General features: G+C 36.5%; 1 protein-coding gene across 3 annotated transcripts; it reads right to left on the minus strand.

The window, feature by feature from the left end:
• Positions 1 to 346: 346 nt before the first annotated feature.
• LOC115983611 (phosphatidylinositol-3-phosphatase myotubularin-1-like) lies at positions 347 to 25,530 on the minus strand. 3 transcript variants are annotated; one of them, XM_031106336.1, is made up of 20 exons: positions 25,446 to 25,530; positions 25,077 to 25,345; positions 24,896 to 24,964; positions 24,267 to 24,341; positions 22,919 to 22,990; positions 13,237 to 13,306; positions 12,230 to 12,279; positions 11,063 to 11,352; positions 10,868 to 10,941; positions 10,691 to 10,754; positions 10,495 to 10,560; positions 8,660 to 8,759; positions 8,441 to 8,554; positions 7,543 to 7,712; positions 7,182 to 7,266; positions 4,974 to 5,201; positions 3,740 to 3,799; positions 3,539 to 3,603; positions 1,810 to 2,089; positions 347 to 1,412 (listed from the first exon to the last, which is right to left on the minus strand). In XM_031106336.1, the coding sequence occupies exons 2-20, from the start codon at positions 25,230 to 25,232 to the stop codon at positions 894 to 896; spliced, it is 2,607 nt and encodes an 868-aa protein (XP_030962196.1). In that variant the 5' UTR covers positions 25,233 to 25,345; positions 25,446 to 25,530; the 3' UTR covers positions 347 to 893. The 3 variants fall into 3 exon arrangements, with proteins under 3 accessions (XP_030962196.1, XP_030962198.1, XP_030962195.1); XM_031106338.1 differs by lacking the exon at positions 25,446 to 25,530 and having other exon boundaries at positions 25,107 to 25,417; XM_031106335.1 differs by lacking the exon at positions 25,446 to 25,530 and having other exon boundaries at positions 25,077 to 25,417.
• Positions 25,531 to 26,398: the final 868 nt, after the last annotated feature.

The raw sequence follows: 26,398 nt of genomic DNA on the forward strand, positions 1-26,398 counted from the left end.
TCACATCCATAAGTCCGTGAGGAGCATGGCTTTGAATCACTTCGGCCTGGAAGCCCTTCAGGACAAGTTGCTCTCAGAAGCTGCAAACTCCACAAGGATACGAGCCAATTCATATTAGCACCAACCTGAAAGAGTTCAGGGAATAAAGACTTAAATCGTATCATTTGCACACTACAGGTCATGCCAAAAATGGTCTCGTTTTGCTTGCCATCAACAACCAATGGTGAGATTGTTCGGAAAAACCACCAAGAGTCTTGTAGCTTAATAGCATAACATTCTCTTTTTTAGTATGAGAGAATTAAGGTTCAAATCCCCCACACCCAATGTTGTAACTATAGTACAGGAGTGTCACCAAAAAGCACACAGAATGACAAGATATGGATTCATGAAAAGGAAATTCTTCCACCAGTAACAAAATTTATTAGATTACACTTCTGGCATATAAATTACCCATAAAATAAAAAATGTTACACTAAATAACTAGAAAACTGTACAAAAAATAATCTTATTCAAGAAAAGAATGACACTAAAACTAAACTAACCAGACGACACCTTGACAAAACCTACAAAGATTTGGACCACTCTAATATACATTAGCAATTTAGCACTAGCATGTATAATTTCAAGCTTGCCTTTTGGGTTTCTACATTGCCTATATGAAGCTGGTCCTCAGCTAAACTCTATAGTCTGTACAAACGGTCCTGGGACCCATCCAAAATGTGAGGGTCCATTTTAGTACATCCATTGCCTTTGATGGTGAGCTTAGAAAGAATCTTGTATCTGTGCTGATAAAGCTTTAAATATAAATCTACTCGAATCCTTCCCCAAAGGAGAAGCTACTGCAACAAAATTTTGGTGCTGGCTGGATTGCATGCTTGGCTCCAAATCCATAATTATTTTTCTGGTTGAAAATAACTATCGTAAATAGAAAGCTGGTCAAATGCATCAAAATTTGCCTTTAGTCCAACAAATTGGCTACTAAGCTGCGCACAACCAGCATCTGGCCACCTGCAGACTCCATCTCGAGTGCGTAATGGACATAAAGTTTCACATACTCGATCAAGTGGATTGTGGGGAATATCATTGTCAGCCATTACCGTAATAGAAACAGAGAGATCTGATTTCTCATCATTCTGCAAAGTACCATCTCTTTTTGAAGAAGAATTAATGAATTTCTGTGGAATTTCTGTTGGGTTGCTTTCAATGCCAACAGTACAATCACCAGTGGTTGAGAAGTGAACATTGCACCCCAGAGACTGTACTGCTCTCTTTATGGCCACATTTTCCTTGATGGCTCTCTTCGCCTGGTTCATAGCCAAGCTGCTGAGCTGCTTCTCATTTCGTAACTCTGCACTTAATGATTCCATAGCAGTTGTAATCTCTTTAGCTTTCCTTTCTGCCACCTCTTTCGCCTGTTAACACATCAATTACAGTTCAATATGAACATGACAAAAAGTAGTAAAACCACATCCTTTTTTTTTTTTTTCTTTTTTTCTTTTTTCGTGTGGGGGGTGGGGGTGGGGGAGGGGGAGGGGGTGGGGTTGAGGTAGGGAACATTTGAAAGCAGAAAAGAAAAACATGCCAATTATACATGATTGGCTTCTGCAAAAATGATAGGTGAACAAGAATATTATCAGACAACTCCAATTCATCTATAGCCCCATCTTGGAGTAAAACATACTTTGTCCTGACCCGAAACACCCACACCTAACCTGACTACTACTGTTGCTATCTTTAACGGGGGAAGGGGGGAAGGAATAGTTCATTGGGGAAATTTTAAGCAGCCAGAGACAGAAGTACTATTGTTACCTTCTGCAGTTCAGAGAATTTTACAGCCATTTTCTTAAATTGAGCTTCAAGCTCCCCAGCTTGAGCTTCTGAAGGACAAGCCCAACGGAGATGAAATTGGGGCCAGAGAGTTGGGGCTAAGGCAGCTGCTGGTGGTAATAGTGCATCAGCATGTTTTACCGGATCATAAAAGAAGTTGTAATGCACATGAGAGCTTCCCTCTGAAGCACGCAAATCAGTCAAATATGACCATAAACATCCACAAGCCTCAGAGACGCCACATTCCTGCCTCTCCTTTTCACTGAAAATATATTGTACGCAATGAGAAGAAAAGAAGGTACTTTTACTATTATAAAAAATAAATAAAATTGAATTTCTTTGTTGTATCACTGTATGTTTTCTTACTGCTTGATAGAACCTTATCTATGAACGACCAGTGATTACAACAATTTAGTATTGCAGAATTTTGCTTAGGCAAAATAATAATAATAATAATAAATTAAAAATTAAAAAACTCAGGTATCTTAAGAATAATTTAGAAGACAATTAGAGCAAGTAGAATGAGTGATCAATGTGCAAGCAAATACCAGCAGACACCAACAACTAAGTGTATGTTTGGCATGATTAATTTTGCCAGCTTATATTACTATTCAGCTTATTTTTGTTACTATTCATGGCCCTACTGCACTTTTTGATATTATTCATGGGTCCTATTGTACTATTTCAGCTAACTTTTACCTTTATCTACAGTACTTTCAGCAAAATGCTTTCAGTTTCAGCAAAATAAGCGGATCTCAAACAAATCCTAATATTCCATAAAAATAAACAACTGCGATGGGAAGAAACTAGAAAGGAGGAAGAGATGAATCACTTAAGGTCGAAATAAATTTTAAATGGATGAACCCCCAGATTTTAGTGCCTAGCCACCAAGATTGTGAAATGAATGAAAAATGTCAACCTCATTGATGAACTTAAAAAATAAAATGAGTTTATTGACCTAAGAGAAATATTTCCATTCAACCACTTAATATGCTTGCTGACCAACTTCTCAGCTTTCTATTTAGCATATTTACATCTATCACAAATTTCATTCCATTTCAAGCTTATGATCAAATTTTGATGCATTTCAAACATATTCTTTTCCATTTTCAGTACCATGCTATATATACGCTCACTATAAGGACCAATTGTTGAAGAATTATTATGTACACACTTCATGTTTTCAGCTCTATGCATCAAGTCAGGCCATTAACCTCAAGATAGACACAAGAATAAGTTTCTTTCAAATAATTAACTAGTTATTAGTTGAGATATCTCATCCTGCAATCCAATAATGGTTTCCCTTATACAAATTTTTTTTTTTTTTTAATTTAAGAAAAAGGAAGAAGAAGAAAAAGATATCTAATCCTACATTCTGATCCAAATAGTAAGGGCACAAGAACATTGGCTAAATGATTAAATTCACAATTTCCTAATAGTTTACACTTTTAGGCAATTGGTAATTTATCATGGTCTTAGGAAAGTGATCTTGAATTCAAACCCTGTCACCACTTTACCTCCCACATAAAAAAAGTTAAAAATTCCACATGTTGGGCCCAACAAATAATGGGGAATCTGGGCCCACACATGAGAGGAAGTGTAAGAGTATTGGTTAGATGATTTATTCACCATTTCCTAACGGCTTAAACTTTTTGGATAGGTGATGATTCATTACACTGTATCAAGGCCAACACTGACAAAAGCAAATTACCTATTACAGAAGAAATTTCCAAAACGACAGGACAGCACACAGTCCAAGAAATCCACCAGGAAAACCTGAATCATCAAATAGTATACATGTCAGCAAGCAATTATTTTCTGACCAAAGAGGCAAAATGAAAAGGGATGAACACATTCAAATCGTAATGAAAACAATGAAACTTATTCTTTCATATTGAAGAAGGATGCATACCATAGAGAACTCAAAAGCAGAAGGATACATCCGCAACAATTGTGAAACACAATCAATCCACTACAAAATAGATATAAAAACAAGATCATTAACTAAAAATACCAAATTATCAAGCAAAAAGATAAAAGAAAGGACATGCAAGAAATTCTCATTTTAACCTCAACTCATGAAATGCTTGACATCAACTCTTAACATGACCTCAACTGGACAAATGATAGACACTCAAATGGGGAGAGTTTTGACAATGGACTGTAGGGGTTAGGACATACACAAAAATGATAGTAATAGTTTAGTACTACTAGATGTTGAAAAACATTAGTTCCATAAGCTTTAAGTTGTCAAGTGCCACAATACATGCCATGCACACACTAACAAAACCACTGCCACATTCTTGTCATTCTATCAATTAACCACCCTTCCTGGCTAGGGTTTCTAAATTTGAAACAGTAACCCTGAAAACCTCAAGTTTCAAATCCCAAACTTCACCACATAAGCATCTGCAGACATGTCTCCCAAACTGTCCCAACTCCTAGTTCAACCTGTCCATTTTAGAGTGCATGAATATATTAAATTTTTAAATCCCCTTATTCAAAGGGAACTTCTCAATAATTGCAATATCCTTCTATACGTTCGAAGTGTCATCCATAAGTCCTCCCCCACATCGGTTATGTAACTTATGGGAGAGAATTAATAAACTTTCCCTTTGCTTTTATTATTATTATTATCATTATTTATTTATTTATTTATTTATTGGAGAGTTAAAGGCTTGCCACTCCCTGCATTGCTAGCTCATTTGGAGTCCATCTGAACTTTTTAGTCTCAGTTCAGGGCTTACTGGGGTCTTTCCAGGTCCTAGGCAACCCCTTTTAAGCATTATTAACTATTTTGGGAATTGGCAGGGTTTATTGAGGCCTGAATAAGGCCCCTACTTCTCCGCCAATAAAAATATACAATGCATTAACAACAATAGAATGGTAAAAATTGGGGTTTGCAGCCCCCTGTCAATCTTGCCTAGACCATTTAGTCACAACCAGGGCTGGTTAGGGTTCAGCAGCCATTTCTGCACCTAGCCCTAGTTTTTGGGCTTAATGCAGGGCCTGTAAAAAGCACTAATCAATATTTTTTGATGCCAACACCAATGACATGAGAAGCAGCAGGAACATAATTGCTAGTGACTCAGCCTTGTGAAAGGATGTGAGTATGTTTTCCCTAAATAAATGATCAAGGTACATACCTGCATAAATATGGGGGAATAGTTGTTTGAAGTCTGTGCATGAGTTGAACTTGGACCCTGAGATGTAAATGATCCTGATGGCTGGCGCATAGGTGATGTTGAAAAGCTCCCTGTAGAAGTCTGCCTAGTTAACTCATAAGGAACATTACCACTACCAGACACTGTTGGCATGCCTATTCTATCTGAAAATGGATGACCAAATCCCAGCCAATCTTTCTCCACAAGTGCCTGGATAAAGATAAAAAGAAACAAAATTTAAAGTCACACCAGTTACTTCAGTCTTAGGTTCAGAGAAGAACTTGGGTAAGAGAAACTTGGTTCCAGTTGGGGAGAAAGATGTGGTTGGAGGTAAGTTTGTGGAAGCACATTAGAACATTTAATGTTAGGGATGGAAATTGCATCTGATTTTAACAAGATTTATGGTGCAGAGAGGTGCCCTTGAAACTCCTTTTCCCTAAATTGTTTAACATTGCAGCGGATAAGGATGTACTATACATAGTATATACATAGACTTAACGGGCACTGTAGGTTTGGAGCTTGAATACGTTGATAATTTTTATGGCATTATGCGGCCTGAAATTAAGGAATGAGGGATGGGTAGGGTAGGTAGGGCTGGAAATTGTTTTAAAAAGCAGAACTTCGGGCTCTGTTGGTTCGACCTAAAATGTTTTCCTACAGAAAATATCTTCAGAAGAAGAAAATGATTTTTATTGTTTGGTTATAACCTGGAAAATAATTTTTTAGCATTTGATTGCACTGAAAATTTTTGCCGGTGGTGGCGGTTGGAAAGAAAGTGCAATAGTAGCAGGTAACAATGACAGTGGCGACAACAGGCAGGGAGTGGTCAATAGAGATGGTAAAGGCCAGCAATCAGTGCTGACCTGAAGTTAGTGATGGGGGGGTGGCGGTGGCCAGGCAGCAGCAGACGAGTGTTAGGCAATGGCTCAACATTGGTGGCGGCGATGGCTAGCAATTGGTTGTTAACAGAGGCAGGCAAGTGGAAGCTAGTGCCAATGGGCAGCAGGGACTGTCCTAGCAACAATGGGCAAGTGGGTAACAATGGCTATCAGTGATGGAGGAGAGGAGTGGTTGTAGCAGCATAGAGGAATTGCAAGGGGTAAGGAGGGTGGAGATGAAATCAAGGCTTTTCCCAGAAATCATTTGGTGTAATTTTCCATTGGCCAAGGAAACAATTTCTGTAGACTAACATTTTCAGTTGAACCAAACATCTTCAAGCATAGAAAAATTTTTACACTGAAACAAAAGTGGCCTTACTGTGAGATTATTTAGGTCTTTGCAAGGAGATTAGATGGCTGATTTCCCATGAAACACTGTTTATAAGGCAAAGGTTCCAACAAAAGTAGCTTTTTAAACTTGGACGGTGGCCCAAGGTAAAAATCTTAACAATGGCTAACATATGTGTAAGAGAATCTTTGTCGATTGGTGCCATATGTGAAAAGTAAGTGGAGAGAGAATTAATCACATTCTTCTTCAGTATATTGTTGCTAGGAAGTTCAGTTATTAGTTTTCTCCTTATCAGAATCTCTTGGCTATGCTTAATTCAGTGAGAGTTTTTAGCATGTTCAAAAGGCAGCTTTAATAGGCATCAAAGTAGTGATGTATGAATTGTTATGCCCTTGTGCTTGATGTGGAAGAGGAAGAGAATTTTTAAAGACTTTTGATAGAGCTGAAGTATCATTATTTAAATTTAAATCATTTTGATTGGGTCAGAGTGATTTGAGGGATTTGTTGTTTCACCTTGGCATTGTTTAGATGGTTGTAATTTTTTTTTTTTTTTTTTGGTGTGGCTTTTTTCCTTATTTCTATCTCTTGTGGAATTGCTTATTTTCGGTAGCTTATTAGCATACTATGAGACTCCAATTGGTTTTTTGGAGTAGACGGAGAATGAACCCAAGACCTCCTATTCGAGGACAAGAGACTTTACCAGTTGAACTAATTGAAACCCACATGTGAGACAAAAAGCTAGCTTATTTTTAAAAAGCTGAAACTTATATTACTTCAAATAAAGCTAAGACAAAAGTAATGTGGAACCTGCAAATATTGGATAATTTAAGCAAAAAAGCTAACTTCTAATCGGTTGTCAAACACACACAAATGTGTCCTAAGTTTAATCCCTTCTGTTTTTTAAGTAGAATCCTATTACTCTAAAAAAATAAAGGACATAGTCCACTAATATTCAGCTAATACCTGAAACCCTGTGAATGTCCGATAGTATGGATCAAGCAGCAGACTAGCAAGTGAAACCAACTGAGTTGTTCTATCCCATCCATCACTACACAAAACAACAGAAAATATAGATTCTAAACCAGCAAAAATAGAGAAGGCTAAAACGTAGAAGATTACAGAAAGTTGACTGCAAACTTCATATGCAGTCAACATTTTTTTTTTATAAGTTACACACACACCTAACCGATCTTGAATCTGTAACCTCACCCACCACGGCAAAACCCGAGGTGTCATTTGAGCTACAGCTCAATGGCCTCGTGTAATCAACAAATTGAATGATCTCTGTTTAATTGTCACAATGATTAACTAAAAGTGTTATAACCTGCAATGCACAAGCACTGATGCCGATTCCAAAGCAACACGTGCAGCAATCCAAGCCGAACCAGCCAAGACATTCTGAACATGTATTAACCAACCACTGTCACCAAGGGTTGATACTGAAGCAGACATACTGCTCAGGTTGCCTCCACCCCAAGTCCATCCACCATGTCTCTGTCAATAGTATTAGTATCAGAGGCTCTCACCCATTACAAACAAGACATTTTAGAAGTTGATTAAAAATGCACAAAATAACACCCATAAAAAACTCAACAAAAATGAATTCTGAGATTATCCCCACTTTGCAGGCCCTGAGAACAATTAAAAAAAAAAAATTTGATAGGTAAAAGCAATATAAGGTGCCTTGAGAACATTTTAGGACTTTTAGACTTCAGACACACTTTCAAAATTGGCTCACATGCATGAAATCATATGTAAGCTAGGCTTAATGGACACTATGCATTGACTTAAAAGGAACCCCAAAAGTTTAATCTGAGCCAGTGTTATCACTACTTGTTAAAGAAATATAAAGTTTTAGTCAACCTTACATGAAAGGGAAATAACAGTGGATCATAAAAACACAGCATTATGAAAGTAATCATCTACCATATATTATTGCAAGGAAAAGTTTCACAGCTGTGTTAGTTTTTATGAATTTGAAGATGTAAAGAACCACACCTTCTAAGCTGCAATGCAAATTCCAAGGTCAACTTTCAAATTTTGACCATATTGTCTTGCTTCAATATTGACATTCACAAAACTAAAGAGAATAGAAAGCATATAATACTTGCAGTAACATCATTTCATATCTCAGGAAATGTACTTCAGTTCCCAACAAACTAATTAATTAATATAGTGTATCACTGATAAGCAGCCAGATCTATATAAGACTCTGAACTAACCAAGAATGATGACATTCCATCTGAAGAAGTAGCGCCATGAGTGTCTAAGTAGTCCCTAAGTCGAGCAAGACTATCCCTCATCGCATGTATGTTGTCTATCCCAAAGAAAACTATCTGATAAAAAAAAAAAACACGAAAGGAAAATGAGACAGTCAAATAATAAGACATCAAGTTTATGGCCAAGATATTAATAAATGACAGTTTAAACCATAAACAGACCTCAGATTGAAAATAATTTGAGGATGACTCTGAGCCACCTCCCATGGCCCCATTTGCTAAAGCATTTTTCCTTGGTCTTGCATCAGCAATATATAGCTTCCTGAAAAAAAAAAAAAAAAAAAAAAAAAAAAAAAAAAAAAAGGAAAAAAGTGACACAGAGTTTCAAAGAAAATTACCTAAATTAGCAGCAAGTGTGGACAACTATGATTAATAATCTTTTTTATATAAATATAAAGTAGAATAATATATATATTTGCATACCATAGAAAGATGAGAAATTAAGAGAAGTTGAACAAACAGAATATAAGCTATGGTATATAGGAAAATATTAAAATAAAAATGGGGTAGGCATAATCATAGATATATATTCTTCAAGAATAAGTTGTTGATGTTAGGAAAATAAAGGATAGAATTTCATCAATAACTCTTGTTTTAGGAGAAGAGACAATTAACATAATTAGTGCACATGCTACTCAAATAGGGTTGAAAGAATCCATCAAGCAAAAATTTTGGGAGTACATGAATGTTTTTCTTTTTTGATAATTGGGAGTACATGAATAAATTGATTCAAGAGTTGTCAAATGGGAAAAAGACTTCTATTGGAGGAAACCTAAATGGTCCTGTCGGAAAATAGAATAGGGGATTTGAAAGGGTTGATGTAGGCAGGGATATGGAGCAAGGAATGAGTCAAGAGATGATATTTTAGACTTCACAATGGCATATGATATGATCTTAAAAATCACTTAGTTCAAGAAAAGGTATTCAATTATTATCTTCAAAAAGTGGGACAAACATTAGCCAAATAGATTTCATCCTTGTAAAGTTGATAGTAGAATTTGTAAAGATTGCAAAGTAATAATACTAAGAGAGAGCGCAACCACTCAAGATATGTTGGTGGTACTAGATATTTGGTGTTGAAAGATGAAAAGAAGAGATAGTAGACAGAGAAACCCAAGGATTAGATGGTAGGGTTTGCAGGGAGAGAAATAAGTTGTGTTTAAAGATGAAATAATCAAAAAAGACAAGTAAGGCCCCGATTAAGATTTTGATGAGATGTGGAATGAAATGGCTAGTTGTATTAAAGGAGTGTGTAAGGAAGTACTTGTAGAATCTAACAATGTAAGCTACTGATTAAGAAGACATGGTGGTGGAATGAGGAGGCTCAAGCAAAAGTTAGATTATAGAGAGAGCCATAGAAACCTGCCCAAACATAGAGACAATGTTGCTTATGAAAATTATAAAATAGCAAAGAGGAAATTAAAAAAAGGTGGTCCCAAAGGCTAGATTTAAGGATACAATGAATTATAAAGCAATTTGGGGATGAAGGATGATGAAAAGAATATCTATGAACTTCCTAAGGCAAAGGAAAGGAAAGCAAGAGACTTGAATTGTCTCAAGCACATTAAAGATGAAGAAAAAAAGTTGTTTGTAAAGGAAGTGAGATTAAGGAGAGATGGAAGAATTATTTTGATAGACTTCTTAAATAGAAACTCTTCAAATTGACTATCTCAAAAACACAAATTTAGGACAAAAAAGGTATTTTGATTTACAGTTAAAAGAAATTTGGAATAAAATAAAATGGTAAGGGGTAAAATAGTCAAATTTTAAAAATCCCTTATATATATTTGATTCCTTCCCATATTTTATTTATAGTTGTAACTTCTAATATCTTAAAATGTTGATAAAAATATAACCACCAAACATTTTGAAATTCTTCCATGTCCAAACAGTAATGGAATTTAAAACTAAAAAATAAAAAATAAAAACGCTCTAAACATGTGTGTGCGACGAGGCTAGTAATAAATAGCAGAAAGGGAATAGCTTTACACGCCTACCTCCGAGCCCCCCTCACACTAGCAAGTTGAGTGCAAAGTGCGGCTACAAGCTTTTCATCAGTGTTGCTGAAGACAAATGCAGAGAAGTCAGTTCATGTAATTTCAACGAGCCATATGGATAAAAGAAAAATTTTAACACTTCAAATCCATGTATACAACATCTCATTTTTTCTGCAATGTTTCCTCTTTTCTGTACCTCCTCATATTCATCATGAGACCAACTAATGGTTGAGATGAACGTGCAAGGACAGCTCCACTTCCTATAAATCATAATGTATAGCAAAGCATAAGTCATGACAAACAAAAGCAACAAAAATAAGATGTGCCACATACCAGGATGACAAAAGCAACAAAAATAACATGAGTCACATACGAGGATGACACCAGGAAACTACAGGTAATCGGCATCTTGCACGAAAGGTTGAAGCCTGAAGCACTTCTTCATCACTAGCATCAACACCCATATAAAGTTATTGCATGCACAATTCCAGCATCAAAATGAAGTAAACTTTATTAACATTGGAAATTTTAGAACAAAAGTCAGAAAATATAGATTACACTTTCTAACCTGATGCCTTTTGGCACAATCAAGGCAAATGGATAACTCTGGCACATTGCATAATTGGAATTTATGCTACTTATTCTCCACAAGTCATTGGAAAATGTGAATGACCCATCCTCAATCATAGTCTTTGACGGGCAGAAGGAGCCTTTTCCAAGAAGCCGAAAATACTCGGTTAGTAATCGCTCCTTTGGGTTACTATTTTTGAATTTGGAAGGTCCAGAAGTAAAAGCGTAGAGATCCCATAGGCTTGCTGGCTTAGTACACCGTAGTAATGCATCAAATACTGCACGTCTCTGTAAGATTAAAAAATCATACCATATGCAAGAAGCTACTTACAGCATTCTACATTAATGAATAATTATATTAATTGGCTTAGAACAATGCCATATGCTAGCATAATTAACTCTTCTAAACTATAAATTAACAACTCAAAAATGAAAATTACAAGTACAGACAAAGAAGAAAAGAAAAGCATTGATTAACTAGACACACCTGTTCCTTATGCATTAAAATTAGCAAATCATAAACCTCCCAATTACTTTTGTAACAAGCAATACAATACATATAACCTTAGGTCAACACCAATCCACCTGCAGCTAACATCTTCTGTAACTCGCTTTACCAATATATATATATATATATATATTTTTGATAAGTAACTCGCTTTACCAAATTACCAATATTACCTCCACACGCATACTTTTCTAACCAAACTACCAAAGGTGTAATTACATTTTCAGCTGGAATGAAGTTTTTCCCAATTTAAAGATTAACTGTTACAAGACAAATTATCAGGCATAGGCAAATTCTAGAATTTAAGGAATTCATTTGATTTAGATTCAGAAGAATTTAGAATTATTTTGGGACACATTGGAGTTCCTTCCCAAATATCTGGTAACATTTAAGCCCAATAATTATTTCCTAAGCTAATGAATCTTTACTTCCTGCTACCTACTTGTATTTAAAAATGTCATTAAATCATGTTCACTTCAGGAACCCATTGTGGAGACCTCTTACAAATTCTATGCTCATTCTTTATTATATAAATAATCAAAATTTTACTATACACATAACAAGAAGCTTTAAAACATATGCAAATATATTGAAGCCTACATTGTTTGAACATTAAACATAGAAAATTGAATACAAAAGCAAAACAGTGAAATTTACCTGCTTCGTTCTAGGGCGGAAACCAAAGACAATAATTCTCATATCTTTGCCTGCAAAATATAAGAGGAACCATAATTTGTTGCGATATTCACAAAGAAACACCAAGTAAATCTAGACTATCTAACTAGATTGTATAGGGTTTACATGACTAAGTAGGCCAAAGAAATAACGCAGCCAAGTAGCGATAAAAGTAGCCACCATTCCAATAATAACTATTGGTGATGAAAAACAGAAGTGCTTTAAATTCATTGGAGGACTATTTTTAAAAATATATAAAAAAAATAAAGGAAAAAAAGGACTTCCTAGTCTTCCAAACTGTCTTATCATTTGTATCAGCAACAACTTTTTAAATTTTGTTCAATAATATGAGGAGCCAAAGTGCAAAGAAAAGCTAACGTAACAATATAAACATGTGGTATTAAGAATATATAAATAATAATATCTGAAAAAGGTGTGTCCCACTCGCAAGTGTTCTGATGGTATCATATGATAATTTCATACATATACTGATATACACTTGTGTTTACAGGGGAGTCATTTGAGCTAGAGCTCATTGGAACCTTTTAAAATATAGCCTCAAAGCCCTTTGCTGATGCTTTCCTACATCAGATAAAGAAGAAGCCTTATTTTGACTACAACCACCCTCTCTTGCTCACACCAGGACCACTACCAAGGCAACATCAATGTCATCCAAATAGCATCTTGTCAAATGAAATTGGCATTGAAATTAATTTCCAATAAATCCTCAAGTAAATAACGAATTCTTTTCCAAACATAGCCTTAGAATGATAGTAGAAACCATACATTTCAATTCATTTAACATTCAAAAATAGGAATATCTTATATTTTAATAAGTTTTGGCCCCAAGGGGAGGGGGAAGGAGAGATTCAAAGTACAATCTCCACTTCATGTGGCACGGTCCCCAGCCAATTGTGCTACCCCTTGGGATTAACATATCAAAAATAGAATATCAAAATACCAGAGAAAGAAATTATCAAAATCCATACCAATGACCTGAAGAAGTCGTCGTGACGGTGTTTTGTCAGATTGACGAAGGGCTGATTGAGCCTTTATGACCTACATTCGCTTAAAGTAGTAAATTAGACATGCAACTACTTATACTCACAAAGAATGACAAACATTAGGGCAGTACCAACATCCAAAGGTCTAACTACATGGCTGATAAACAACTCAATATGTCAATCCAGTCAAAAGAATAAAACTAAGGGAATTAATATGAAATAAGTTGAATGTGTCATCTCCTAAGACAACTTACGCACTAGCATGATGATGGTGGACAAGAAATTTGCAAAGATTACAGCACCTCTCATACTTGCCTAGCAAGTCATGTTTTTACTTTGAATATACTTCATATTTTATTCTTGAATCTTACCACAGCCAACAGAAGATCAGAGAGAGAGGAGCTTGACAGCTAGGGCAGAACTCTAATATGTCTTATATAAATTGAAGGGATGATAAATTAGAAAGCAATTAAAAGAGGATATCTTAAAACAGCTAAATGAGTAGATGTATCATACTTCGTGTGCATTTGGCATCAATTAACTTAGCTTTTTGCTGAAAGTACGCTAAAATATACTTGTATTTTGAAAAAAGTGAGGTTTTAAAAAGTTGTGCATAAAGTCTAAAAGCTGAATGAAAAAGCTGATGCCAAATGCACGCTACAATGACCAGAATAAAGAAGTTCAAAGAAATTAAAGAGATCAGGTTAACAACCTAGAAAGGTTAAGTGGCCTTTGGAGGGACACATGGGTAATGCAACACCCTAGAGGCAGTGGTTATGGCAAAAGGATGTTAAACAAGATCTTATCAACACATATGAGGGCAGAGTCATGTATAAACTAAATTCACAAAGATCATTTACATTGACAATAAAATGCCAAAAACATTTCAGTGCAAACTTCACGATTCATTGTAGAAGTTGAACCACAATGGAAAATTCAGTGCTCACTCTTATTATGAAGCTTTAAGAGTATCTTATGGGGGCAATGTCCTTGAAAGAGTATTTGGTATGGTAAAATTCCCAAAATGTTGCTTTGTTTTGTGTGGACAGCGGCTTTGGGTGCACTTTTTAACTGTGGATAATTTTATTAAATACTCCCTCTGTCCCAAATTATTTGGTCTTAATTCCATTTTGGGATGTCCCAAAATTATATCCTGTTTGAAAAGTCAAACAAGATTAATTTATTTACATTCCCTTTATGCCCTTAATTTATTTGTGGGAGCATTTTTTTTAATTAAAAAAAAATTAAAAACCTAAATTTTGAATCCACTAAAGCTATTGTTTTGCCACCAGTAGAGTTTCTAATCTTTTTTTTTTTTTTGATAGGTAATCAGAAAACTATTATTAATGAGAAAAAAGGAAAAGTACAAGTTGTTCATGATGATGAACAACAGGAAAATAAAGAACAAACAGAACAACAACAAAAAGAAATCAGGAAACTAAGCTAAGGGAAAGCATAAACTCAGTGATAGAAGAACAATCAGTAAAACCCCAACAATGAGACCACTCCAAAAGACTCCGTTGGCATAAAACCTTTAACTCATCCAATGTCTTCTCAATGTCCTCATAGGAACGACGATTTCGTTCCAACCACACAATCCACATCAAGCACTCTGGAACCAAATTCCAAATGTCTAAATTATGTTTTCCAAGCCACTGATGCCAACAAGATAACAAACACGCCACTGAATTTGGATTAGGCTTGGTGGCTATAGAATTTGGATTTGAATATAGGTTTGCAAATTGTAAGAGTAGTACACTAATAAAATTTGAAATCTACAATAACTTTGAAAATTGCTTGGCAGTTGGCGCCAATACTAGAAATTTTTTTTTTCTTAAATAATTTTTTGATAAATTTGTTTAAGGGTAATTTAGGAAATTTCTAACTTTTTTTTAAAGAGATAAGGCAGTTCATGATGTTTCCCTAAATAATTGGGTTTTTCTAACTAGGCCAAACAATTTGGGACAGAGGGAGTAGCGTATTATCCTTGTAAATTGGTGTGGCACGTGTAAGTGTAATACTAATAGTCAATCAGTTGATAATCTGTTGCTATATATAACTCCTTTGGGAGCAAACTATGGTCTTTTATAGTTTCTGCCTTTGGTCAACTTCAAAAATAGTCTTATGAAATGTAGCTCCTCTTTGCCCTATATGGAAAATTTTAGAGAAAAAGAGAGGTAAATTGGGAAAAAGTTTGTGAACCAATTCAATGTTGGGGGGCTAAGCATCAGGGACTTAGTCTTGTTCAATCAGGTCTTACTCGGGATCTTTGGTGGTATTTGGAGAGAGAGGCCTTATGGAGACAAGCGGTGGACCAAAAATATGGCCGAATGTGGGGTTGGCGTTCCAATAAGGTTCATGGGCCTTATGGGTTGAAGACGGGTGGTAGACAAAAATAAGGCAGAACGTGAGTTTGGTGTTCCAATAAGGTTCATGGGTCTTATGGAGTCCGCCTATATAAGAATATAGTGGGAAAAATTCTATCACATCACTAGCTTTGAGGTGGGTGTGGGCTCTCGTATTATGCGTAATAAGGAGGCTTCAACGCTTCAGTGGAAAATTACTTGAGATTTTATGAGAATGCTTTCCACTGGGATGTTAGCTTTGTTCGACTAATAAATGATCGAAGTTGGAGCCTGTAGTATCTTTTTTTTTTTTTTTTTTTTTTGATAAGTAACATAAAAATTTTATTAAAAGAACACAAACCCAATACATAGGAAATGTACGAATGAGGCAAAAACATCAAGAAACCAAATTACAATGATCAAGCAACACAGGAAGGGAAAAACAAGAAAAAGATGGTAAAACAAAACACTATTTGAGAACAGTAAAAAAGAAAAAAGACTTAAACTCAAGAATGGACCGTTCGCGGCCCTAGAAGCTTCTAGAATTCCGTTCCCACCAGATACACCACATCAAACAATGTGGCACAATCCTCCATATAACTATATTACGATGTCACCTGAAATTGCAAGACCAACAATCCAACAAATCCACTACCCGTTGCAGCATCACCCAACAAATACCAAACAAGCAAAAGATCATACTCCACATCTCATATGCTATAGGATAGTGAAGGAGGAGATGATCTACAGATTCCCCACACCTTTTACACATAAAAAACCAATCAAGAACAACAAAATGCCTCTTCCAAAGATTATCAATAGTTAGAATCTTTCCTAAAGCCGCAGTCCGAGAGAAGAAAGCTACCCGAGGAGGAACCTTCGATTGCAACACCATATTCCAAGGGAAACAAATGACAGTAGAAGGGGATAGGGAATGATAATACCCACTTACCTTGAAACCTCGACTGCTGGCTGGCTTCCAACAAAGTTTGTCTGAACCAACACCCCGCACCTTAGTGGAATAGATCAAAACCACAAACAAATCCAAAGATTGTGACTCTTGATCGTTCACTAAACGGCAAAACTGAATGTCCCAAGAAATTCTCCCATTAGCGTAGCACATAACCTCAGAGACCGAAGCATCCCTTGTCCTACTAATATTATATAAATCTGGAAACGCCTCCTTAAGAGGACGATCCCTAAACCACACATCATCCCAAAACTTCACACGAGTACCATCACCCACATCATACCGAAGGAACTTGGAAAACTTCAACCAGCCACTTCTAATGAACTTCCACAAACCAACACCAAATGCCCCAGACACAGATTTTGTACACCAACCACCCCACTCATTCTCATACTTCGCCCCAATGACCCTTCTCCAAAGGGCATCATTCTCCAAACCATAACGCCACAACCATATGGCTAATAAAGCAGAATTAAACCTTCTCAAACACCGAATGCCTAAGCCTAACCCTTCATTCTTCACTGGCCTACAAACCTTAGACCAATTTACTAGATGAATTTTATGATCATCCCCAATACCAGTCCAAAGAAAATCTCTTTGTAATTTCTCCTTTCTCTTAGCCACCTTAACTGAAATCAGGAGAAGAGAAAGGAAATACATAGGCAAGCCAGAGAGAGTACTCTTAATAAGGGTAACCTTAACCTCCTTAGATAAATACAACCTCTTCCAACCAGCTAGCCTTCGCTCCATCTTCTCCAAAATAGGATTCCAAATCGACTTATCTTTAAAAGTAGCACCCAACGGAGGACCTAAATATTTCAGCGGAAGAGCAGACTCCCTACAACCCAAAATCTCCACTAACTCATGTAGATTAGGCACATCCCCAACTAGAACCAAATCAGATTTTCCTAAATTAATTTTTAGCCTTGGCATCTCCTCGAATCTAAAAAGAATCCCACGCAGAGCTGTTATATGAGTGCTGTTAGCATCACAGAAAACAAGAGTATCATCCGCGAACAATAAATGAGACACCTTCATCAAGGAACCAGTTGCATTCCCAACTATGAGGCCTGAAAATTGACCTGCTGCAGTAGCTGCAACCAACATATGGCTCAAGGCCTTCATGAAAATATCAAAGAGAAATGGGGATAAAGGATCACCTTGCCGAAGTCCTCTAGAACTCCCAAAAAAGTCAGATGGGCAACCATTGATCAAAATGGAAGATTTAATAGTTGATATACAACACCTAATCCACCTTCTCCACTTTTTAGAAAAACCACACTGCTGTAAAAAAAAACATGAGAAACTCCCAATTCACATGGTCGTACAATTTCTCAATATCCAATTTGCACAACACCCTTGGAACCCCTGCCTTCAATCAACTGTCTAAACACTCAGAAGCAATAAGGACAAAATCTAAAATTTGTCACCCTTTCACAAAGGCATTCTGAGATTCTGAAATAAGACCGTGAACCACCGTTCGCATTCGATTGGCTAACACCTTGGCAATAATCTTGTACACCCCTCCCACCAAACTAATAGGCTGAAAGTCTTTGACATCCACAACATCAAATTTCTTAGGAATGAGAGCAAGAAAAGTAGCATTAAGGCTCTTTTCAAAGACAGCGTGGGCATGAAAAATATGAAACATATTCATAATATCTGTTTTCACCATGCTCCAACATGACTGAAAAAATGCCATTGAAAAACCATCCTGACTTGGTGCTATATCACCATTGAAATCATGGACCACTCCAAATTCTTCCTCATCAAAAGGTCTGTCCAACCAAGTGGCATCTTCCTTAGAAATTCTAGAAAAAAACAACCTCATCCAAAAGAGGTCTGTGAACCTCATTCTTTGAGTATAACTACCTATAGAAATGAGTAATGCACCCCTCAATGATCCCCTGATCCGTAGATAACTCTTCATCCACCATAAGCCTATCGATAGTATTGCATCTTCTATGAGAATTTGCAATACGATGAAAAAAATTTGTGTTCCTATCTCCCTCTTTAAGAAAAAGAGCCCTAGATTTCTGCCTCCAGCAGATTTCTTCCAACAAAGTTGTTTTTTCTAATTCTCCACGAATTTGTTCCTTTTCCCTCCTTTCCTCCACTGTGAGAACACGATCATCCTCGATAACTTCCAACACATTAAACTCCTTCCACAAATTCTGCACCCTAAGACCTATGTTACCGAACTCCTCCACATTCCATCTCTTCAAATCCAATTTCAACATTTTCAGTTTGTTAGCCAAAGAAAAACTAGGAGTTCCTTGGAAATGATAGGACTCCCACCATGAGCTCACCCTTTCCAAAAAACCCTCATCCTTTAACCACATGTTCTCAAACCTAAAAGGTTTTTTGCCTCCATGTAAATTCCCGCCCTCAAGAAGGATAGGAAAATGATCCGATAGCAGCCTAGATGGTCGGCATTGACAAACAGATGGAAATTTCTCCTCCCAATCTGCTGACAATAGAAACCTGTCCAATTTAGATCTTGAAACAACCTCTCTAGAGTTAGACCAAGTGAAGTTCCCCCCAACCAAAGGCAAATCAATAAGGCTTTGCTCGGAAATAAAAGCTAAAAACCGATGCATAGCTGTAGTCAGTGTAGTCAAAGGCGTTTCAGGCGAGCGCCTAGGCGCTCAGGTGAGGCGAGGCGGCATAAAAGCGCCTCAAGGTCACTGAGGCAAGGCGCCTTTAGTGAGGCGAGCGCCTCTGTCGACTAGTCGCTCGCCTTGAACAGTTTTTCCAGGCATTAGGCGAGAGCCTCTATCCCCTTTGTTTTCTTTTTGTCGTTTTGTTTTCTTTCTAGTGCAGAGGACTTGGTTTCGTTAAAAAGATTACTGGCTTTTTTTTAATTTATAACTCAATTCTGTCTTTTAGTAACATTAGTGGGGTTTGAGTTGGCAACCACTAATGTTTAATAAAAAGCACATCAGACTTTAGTTTTTTAGAATCACAAATAAATAATAAAATAATATATAAATACATGACCTTCTAGCCACTACAACAATTGCCCAACGGTACCCTACCTCAACAGGTTTTATTTCTACTTTTAAATTTTATAACATTATTTTATTCCTATTTCCTACATGTAATTTTAATTTAAAAAGCTCTCTTTTTTTCTATTACTACTCATTCTCCGGACCTCTTTTCTCTCTTTTCTTTTTTGTTTTTGTCTTTCTTCTTTTTTCTACTCCTTTCTTACTCAGAGTAGCTCTCTCTGTTCTTTTCTTTCCCTCTCCTTTCTAACTCAGAGCAGCTCTCTCTGTTCTTTTCTTTCCCTCGTAGCTCCCCTCTGTTAGTTTTTTTTTCCCCTCTAGTCTCTAACAGCAACTCTCCTCTTTTTATTTTTATTCCTATACTCTCTCTTCTTTTTTCGGGCTCTATTGGATTCAACACAAAAACTGGTTTTATAGACTAATTCCTACGCATTAGGAACAAAGTAAGAGAGGCTTGATTATAATTTTCAGTACATTAATATATATGATTTAAGCTCTATATATGTAAAAAAAACTATATTTAATATTTAGCACCTTGCTTCACTCGGGCTAGCACCTCAAGGTCACCTAACGCCTTTGACTACCTTGGCTGTAGTGAAATTTGCAGAACCAAAACGTTCAGAAGGAAACCGCACCACATTAAAATCACCTCTCACGCACCAAGGCACATCCCACCAACTACATAAGCCAGATAACTCCTCCCAAAAAAAACTTCTGTCTCTATCACTATTGGGTCCATAAACACCAGTCAAAGCCCAAACAAAATGATCCACCACATTTTTGAATTCACAAGAGACAGAGAAACGACCCACCGCTTCCTCCACCTTAACCACAACCCTGTAGTATCTTTTATAAACACTATTTAATTGAGTAAGAACTGGAGTAGATAAACCATGTTGGAATCCATCTAGAATGAATGCTAATAAATTACCAAATGTCCCAAAAGCTTAAACTATTAGGAAAAGGAAATGGTAAATATAATATTTTCACCATGCTTCTAAGTTCTAACACTCCTCATGTGTTGGCCTAAACTCCCCATTAATAAGTGGGACCCTAAAAGTAAGATTTTTAATTTTAAATAGGAGGTAGAGTGGAGACAAAGTTTGATCTTAGGTCCACCTGCTCTAATACATGATAAATTACTAATTATCCCAAAAGTTTAAACTATTAGAATATGGTGAATTTAACTATAATTCTAGCAAAAGTGTCCAAAGTTAAATCATTCTACAAAAAGTTACACCCTATAGCAGTATTTTCCTTGAAAGAACTTATGGAATCCTATAATCCCCTCTTAATTGTTGACAATCTCAGAAAATAGTAATTGATTGTTGTAGACCAGTGTTGTATGCATGAGTGGGCTGGGGAGCTAGGAAGCATGGACACGGCAAAACAGGAAGCATACCCTTGTCAGACATGTATTGGACATGGATACGCCTTGGACAAAGCTGCGCATGTGCGTCTGAAATGTATCCAAACCAAAAAAATTATTTTTTAATTGGGATATAGCGGGACATGGTCAGAACCAGGTATTGATAATATATATATATATATATATATATATATGTATATGATCTGCACTGCTGCAGCCGTCATGTCGCTGATCTTCTTCTTCTTCTTCGTTTGCTTCACCCAGACCAACTTTTTCCTTTCATTTTGTTTAATCTGCTTTTTTTTCTTTTTTTCTTTTTTTTTTGGTGTGCCAAGTTTGACCCTTCAAGGCCTTCACTTGAGTTTGAGCTGTCCAAACTTGTCTACTACTATTATTATTATTTCTACATAAAAGCAAAACTCCAGATAGGAAATCCAAAAAAAAAAAAAAAAAAGATAAACACATCATTTTTTAGCTTAAATTTATAATATCTTTAACAATATATTAAAATAAATGCTTAACAATATATAAAAATGTTAAATAAAGATATATTTAATAATTAACTAATACACGTATCCCCACAGTACCTATATCCTAATTTTTTAAGAATTGCCATATCACTGTACCATGCCTGTATCGGTGCTTCTTAGGGGAACTTGCAGACACCTACTTCTCGATTGCCTTGGAGCATGGTTTTCAGTCTCTTTGGGCTTCATTGGGTTTTTTTTTTTTTTCTTTGATAGGTAATTGAAGTTTTATTGATTAGAAAAGTACAGTGTGTTTACGATAGTAAACCCACTGCACTTGAAACAATTGGGCTTCATTGGGTAATACCACGTAGTCTAGTGGGCCGTTAATGAGTTGGCTGGCAGATTTGGTAGATGCAGCAATATAGAGATTTGGAACGCAGTCCCTCACTGTCTCATGTGGTGTATTTGGAGAGAGAAATGCTAGAAGTTTTGAAGGATTTGAAAATTGTCTTAGACCTAAAACTTTGATTCCCCATATCTTTACTTGAGTGGGTAAATGCTTCAGGTCAATTCTCCTTTGCAAGTTAACTTGAGATGCTTGAAAATGGTAATTTTAGAGCTTAATGTTGGGGTACCTTTTGTATACATCCCATGTATATAGGTTGTGCCTCTTACCTAAGTTTCTTTTTTCTTTTGATAATTTTTTTTACTTATCAAAAGAGGAAAGAATCCATGGGCCTGTGCCTAAGAAGAAGAAGAAGAAAAATTTGACAAAACCCTGATAAAAAGAAAATCCTCAGATTATCCCTTTTTTTTTTCTTAATTCTACATCTTCCATTCATCTTATATTTAATCGTCCCAAACTTCTTGTCATCCCCTCCTCAACTCTCCTGTCAACGGCACATGTTCCTTTAAGTTATAAGAGATAAAAGCCAACTCAAAAGTTCTACCATGATTTCCTATCAAAACACGGCTCTAATTTGCAAGATGGTCCATGAAGATTGCCAAATGGCAGTAAATGTAACTGATATAGAAACAAAGATGCAATATAAGATAGATAAAACAGTGATAAGGAATGCAAAGTGGAATGACAAGAAATAAATGGCACAAATGTTGACAAGAGAACAGCAATCAAGATGTAGGTGGAGGTAGAAGTTGACAGGTAGTTGAAGATGATGGAAGAGGAGAGCTGGTATAGGAAGAAAGAAACTATAGGTTTTATATGCCAAAAGCAACTAAAATATGCATCTAAGCAAGTTATTTACACAATCATAAAATAAATAAATAAAACTCAGCAGAAAGGAATTTCCAAACACTCCCTTAAAATTTAATCAAAGTCCTGTCTCAAAAATGTAACCTCGTAATCTATAGATATATGTATACTCCAGCCTGGAGAAACAAATTGAATTTTCCACATAACATTACAATGATATGAACACAAGAAGAGAAATGCGCCGGGGGGGGGAGGGGGGGCGCGGGGGAACCCTACAGAAATGAGAACTTACCATTTTGCTGAACTTTTCTATGGTGGTCAGTGGAATTGTGCCAAGTGCAATGATATTCCTTGTTCCCTCACTCTTGGAAAAGAAAAGAAAGAATATTAGAAAAAAGTGGAGGCAATGACGCACAACATACAAAATATATAAACATACACATGTCTATTTGTACATAAATACATACATCCATCTACATGGGCACACTCACAATTGCATAAATACATCCATGCACATACACAACACACATGCATACATATGGAGATGCTTATATAGATACGTTTGTGGAGTATATTCGATTCTAATAGATGTAATATCTATTTTAAGCTTCTGCAGACCACATGGGCTGATAATAGTATTGAGCTAAAACAAATGGAGCATAGGGGATCAAGTCATACAAACATGCAATAACAGCAGTTCTAATTATCAGCAAGTTCTTTTTTTTTTTTATTGGTCAGTTTACACATGCACTCCGTGGGTCTTGAACCCATAATCTCACCCTACACCTAGCTCTTACAAAGAGGAGGAGGTGCCAATTGAGCTAGAGCTCATTAGGCTAATTATCAACAACTTGTAAGGGCATTAATGTCATTATCATTTATATTAAATTCTCTCCTGGGTTACCAAACCAATTTTCTTCTCCTCATCGTATTCTTCTTCTTTTTGCTTCTAATTATAAGCATTCATTATACACTATAACTTGCTACCAGAAATGATTATTTGATTACATCAGGGACCAATATTATATGAAAAAAAAAAATATATATATATATATATATATAAATTTTGGTGCTACTTTAGGAAGCACAAACACTTCATTTAGGGTGCCATACCTGTGTCACACCAGCCGTTTCATACTATAATTTTTCAGAAATTTCTCGTGTTGTTGTGTCGTACCCGTATCCGTGTCAATGTCCGTGCTTACTAGGTGCTGCTACAACGGTACCTAAGGTGTCTGGTCTTAAATTATATTATTCCCTCATGTCTTAAGTTCAACCCCCAACCCCACCCAAATTATTTTGTAATAACGGACTGCCCAATGGGAACCCATGGGCAGAAAAATCAACACATGGCCTGCTTCACCGGGCTATCCACGGGCCTCAACAGTACCAGGCCAGGCCACCCATTAGCCTGGTGGGTTGGCAGGTTACTGGACCAGCCCATGGGAATTGGGCTATTTGATGACCCTTAGGCCTTAGGTACCTTCATCATTCTACTGTGTTTTTTATGAGGCACACCATAGTATAAAGATGGACAAGTACCAGAACTTAGATTTGGAATGCAATGCACATAGGCTAGCAATATAGTCATATCAAGGAAAAAAAAATTAACATGCAAAAAATATTTAACTCATACTTACTAGAAAAATTAGACGAAAATTGGTTACTATCAAGGTACCCGCCTCATCTGTATTAACAAGAACAACACCGTATCCCTGAAAGCAAAGTCCATATATTGAATATATCTTAGCAACGCATTTAGATAGGAAAAAAACAGAAAAATGAGTAGAACAAAAACTGAGCCACTATTACTTATATATTAAGTACTGCAAAGACACTAATCGTCAATCTAACCACAGCTAGAAAGGTAACAAAAGATGTCGTTAATCCCTCGTCCACTATTTATTGATTAAATTCAAAGCACAACCATCACAACTTCCAATTTTTTTTTTTAATAAGTATCTAGAACAAATTACAATCAAATCAACATGAGAAACTAATAGAATGCCGGAAATCAAATTCTTGAAAAATTCTTATGTCCACTGAGAATCCAATCCAATTTTGATTACAATAAGTAGCTACAATCTAATTTTGCACAGTTTTCTCAATTAATGCACTAACTGGACATGACATTAACATTTGACACATCTTTAATCTAAAGCAATCCAGAATTGCAATGAAAATGTAACTAGGTTTTTCAAAAAAACATACTAATTGAGGTTCTAAAATTATAGATATAACAAGCAATTGAAGCATAAACTGGACGCACCTCGACTATGACTTGTTCGGCTTCAAGCAGGAAATCGAATTTCACATGCGAAACGTACCGCGAATCGGGCTGTGAAAAGAAGAAAAATACGAATTGGAAGAAAAAGGAAGGGAATTTCGATTAGGAACAAAAGCCCAAAATATAGAGAATTAGAGAGATGAGAGAGAGAAAGAGAAGAAACCCTAGAATTGGATGGGAATTGGGAGGGGACCTCGATTTTGGTCCATTCGAGGGCGTCCCAGCTAGTGGTGGATTCCAATTTATCAGACTCGTAGGTGTCGCCGCGAAGTGACGTCGTTCGACCACCGCCGCTGCGCTGACTTGGCGGTGCGGCCATGCGGCGAGTCGAGTTTGAATTGTTTTCGAGTTTTATCAGAGAAGAGAGAAAGTCAGCGAAAGATAATCTTCGAACTTGGGAGGATTCTCAATTTCTCCTTTTTCTCGCCTGACCTGCCGTTCAAAGAAGGAAAACTTCAGGGACAGGTGGAGGATTGCTAATAATAATACTCACAATATACTCATCGTATGACGTAGATGATTCATATATTACCTTAGCCAACAAGTATGTCTTCTTTCACAGCTTGGGGAACACATTTTTAGAAATCCAAAACTTTAGCATAGTAATAAATTTACGCCCATACACGTCAGTTTCTTAAAAAATAAACATTCTCCTCTCTCTCTCTTTATGTCTGTTAAAAATACTTAGGTCCTGTTTGGTTTTTTTTCATCATTTATCACACTTCACTCAATTTTCGTCACTCATCACTCATCACTTAAAATACCACAATTTCTTATACCCCACCCATTTGGCACATGTTTTTAGTTTCTCATCACTCAATTTTTTCTACTTTTTGTGAGACCCATACCTGAGCACCATGTCAGGCATTCCTGTTAGCCTACCTGCCTCACACCGTTTCGTCATTTCATATCACTCACTTTTCATTTCCTTTTCCCTTCAGCCCTATTACTCTCCCAAAACCAGAGACTTCAAAATCCCATTCATGGACTCTCCAAGCCTCACCACCACTGCCACCAAGGGAAGACGCCACACACCACCACCACCACAACACCATCACTGCTGCACTACACACACCTGACACCACCACCACTAGCAACCCACAAAAATCCACAATCCACCATTAACGCCAAATATATATATATATATATATATATATATATAGACTAGCACCAATCCAAATGCAACAACCCACAGTCCCCACCATTGTGAGCAAAACCCAAACTCATAGCAAGCAAAATCCAAACCCATGGCGAACAAACCCACAGCCACAATCAACAAACACCCCCAACCATAAACCCAAAACAACAAACCCATCCACCGTCCACCACTCACCTTAAACCCATCGGAACAAATCAAAACAACCACATCACCACACCCAAATCCGAATAACCACATACCTATACCCAAATTGGAACAAATCAAATCAATCACATACCATACCAAAATCAGAACAACTACACATACCACCAAACCAACCAACCAGC

This window comes from Quercus lobata, chromosome 4 (genome assembly GCF_001633185.2).
Source record: "Quercus lobata isolate SW786 chromosome 4, ValleyOak3.0 Primary Assembly, whole genome shotgun sequence".
NCBI lineage: Eukaryota > Viridiplantae > Streptophyta > Magnoliopsida > Fagales > Fagaceae > Quercus > Quercus lobata.

Coding starts and splice junctions, on each gene's coding strand:
- LOC115983611 (XM_031106336.1), bottom strand. CDS start 25,232: ATGGCCGCACCGCCAAGTCAGCGCAGCGGCGGTGGTCGAACGACGTCA. Junction 13,307..22,918: donor TAGAAAAGTTCAGCAAAATG/GTAAGTTCTCAT, acceptor AAGCGAATGTAG/GTCATAAAGGCTCAATCAGC. Junction 5,202..7,181: donor GGACATTCACAGGGTTTCAG/GTATTAGCTGAA, acceptor ATCTTTATCCAG/GCACTTGTGGAGAAAGATTG.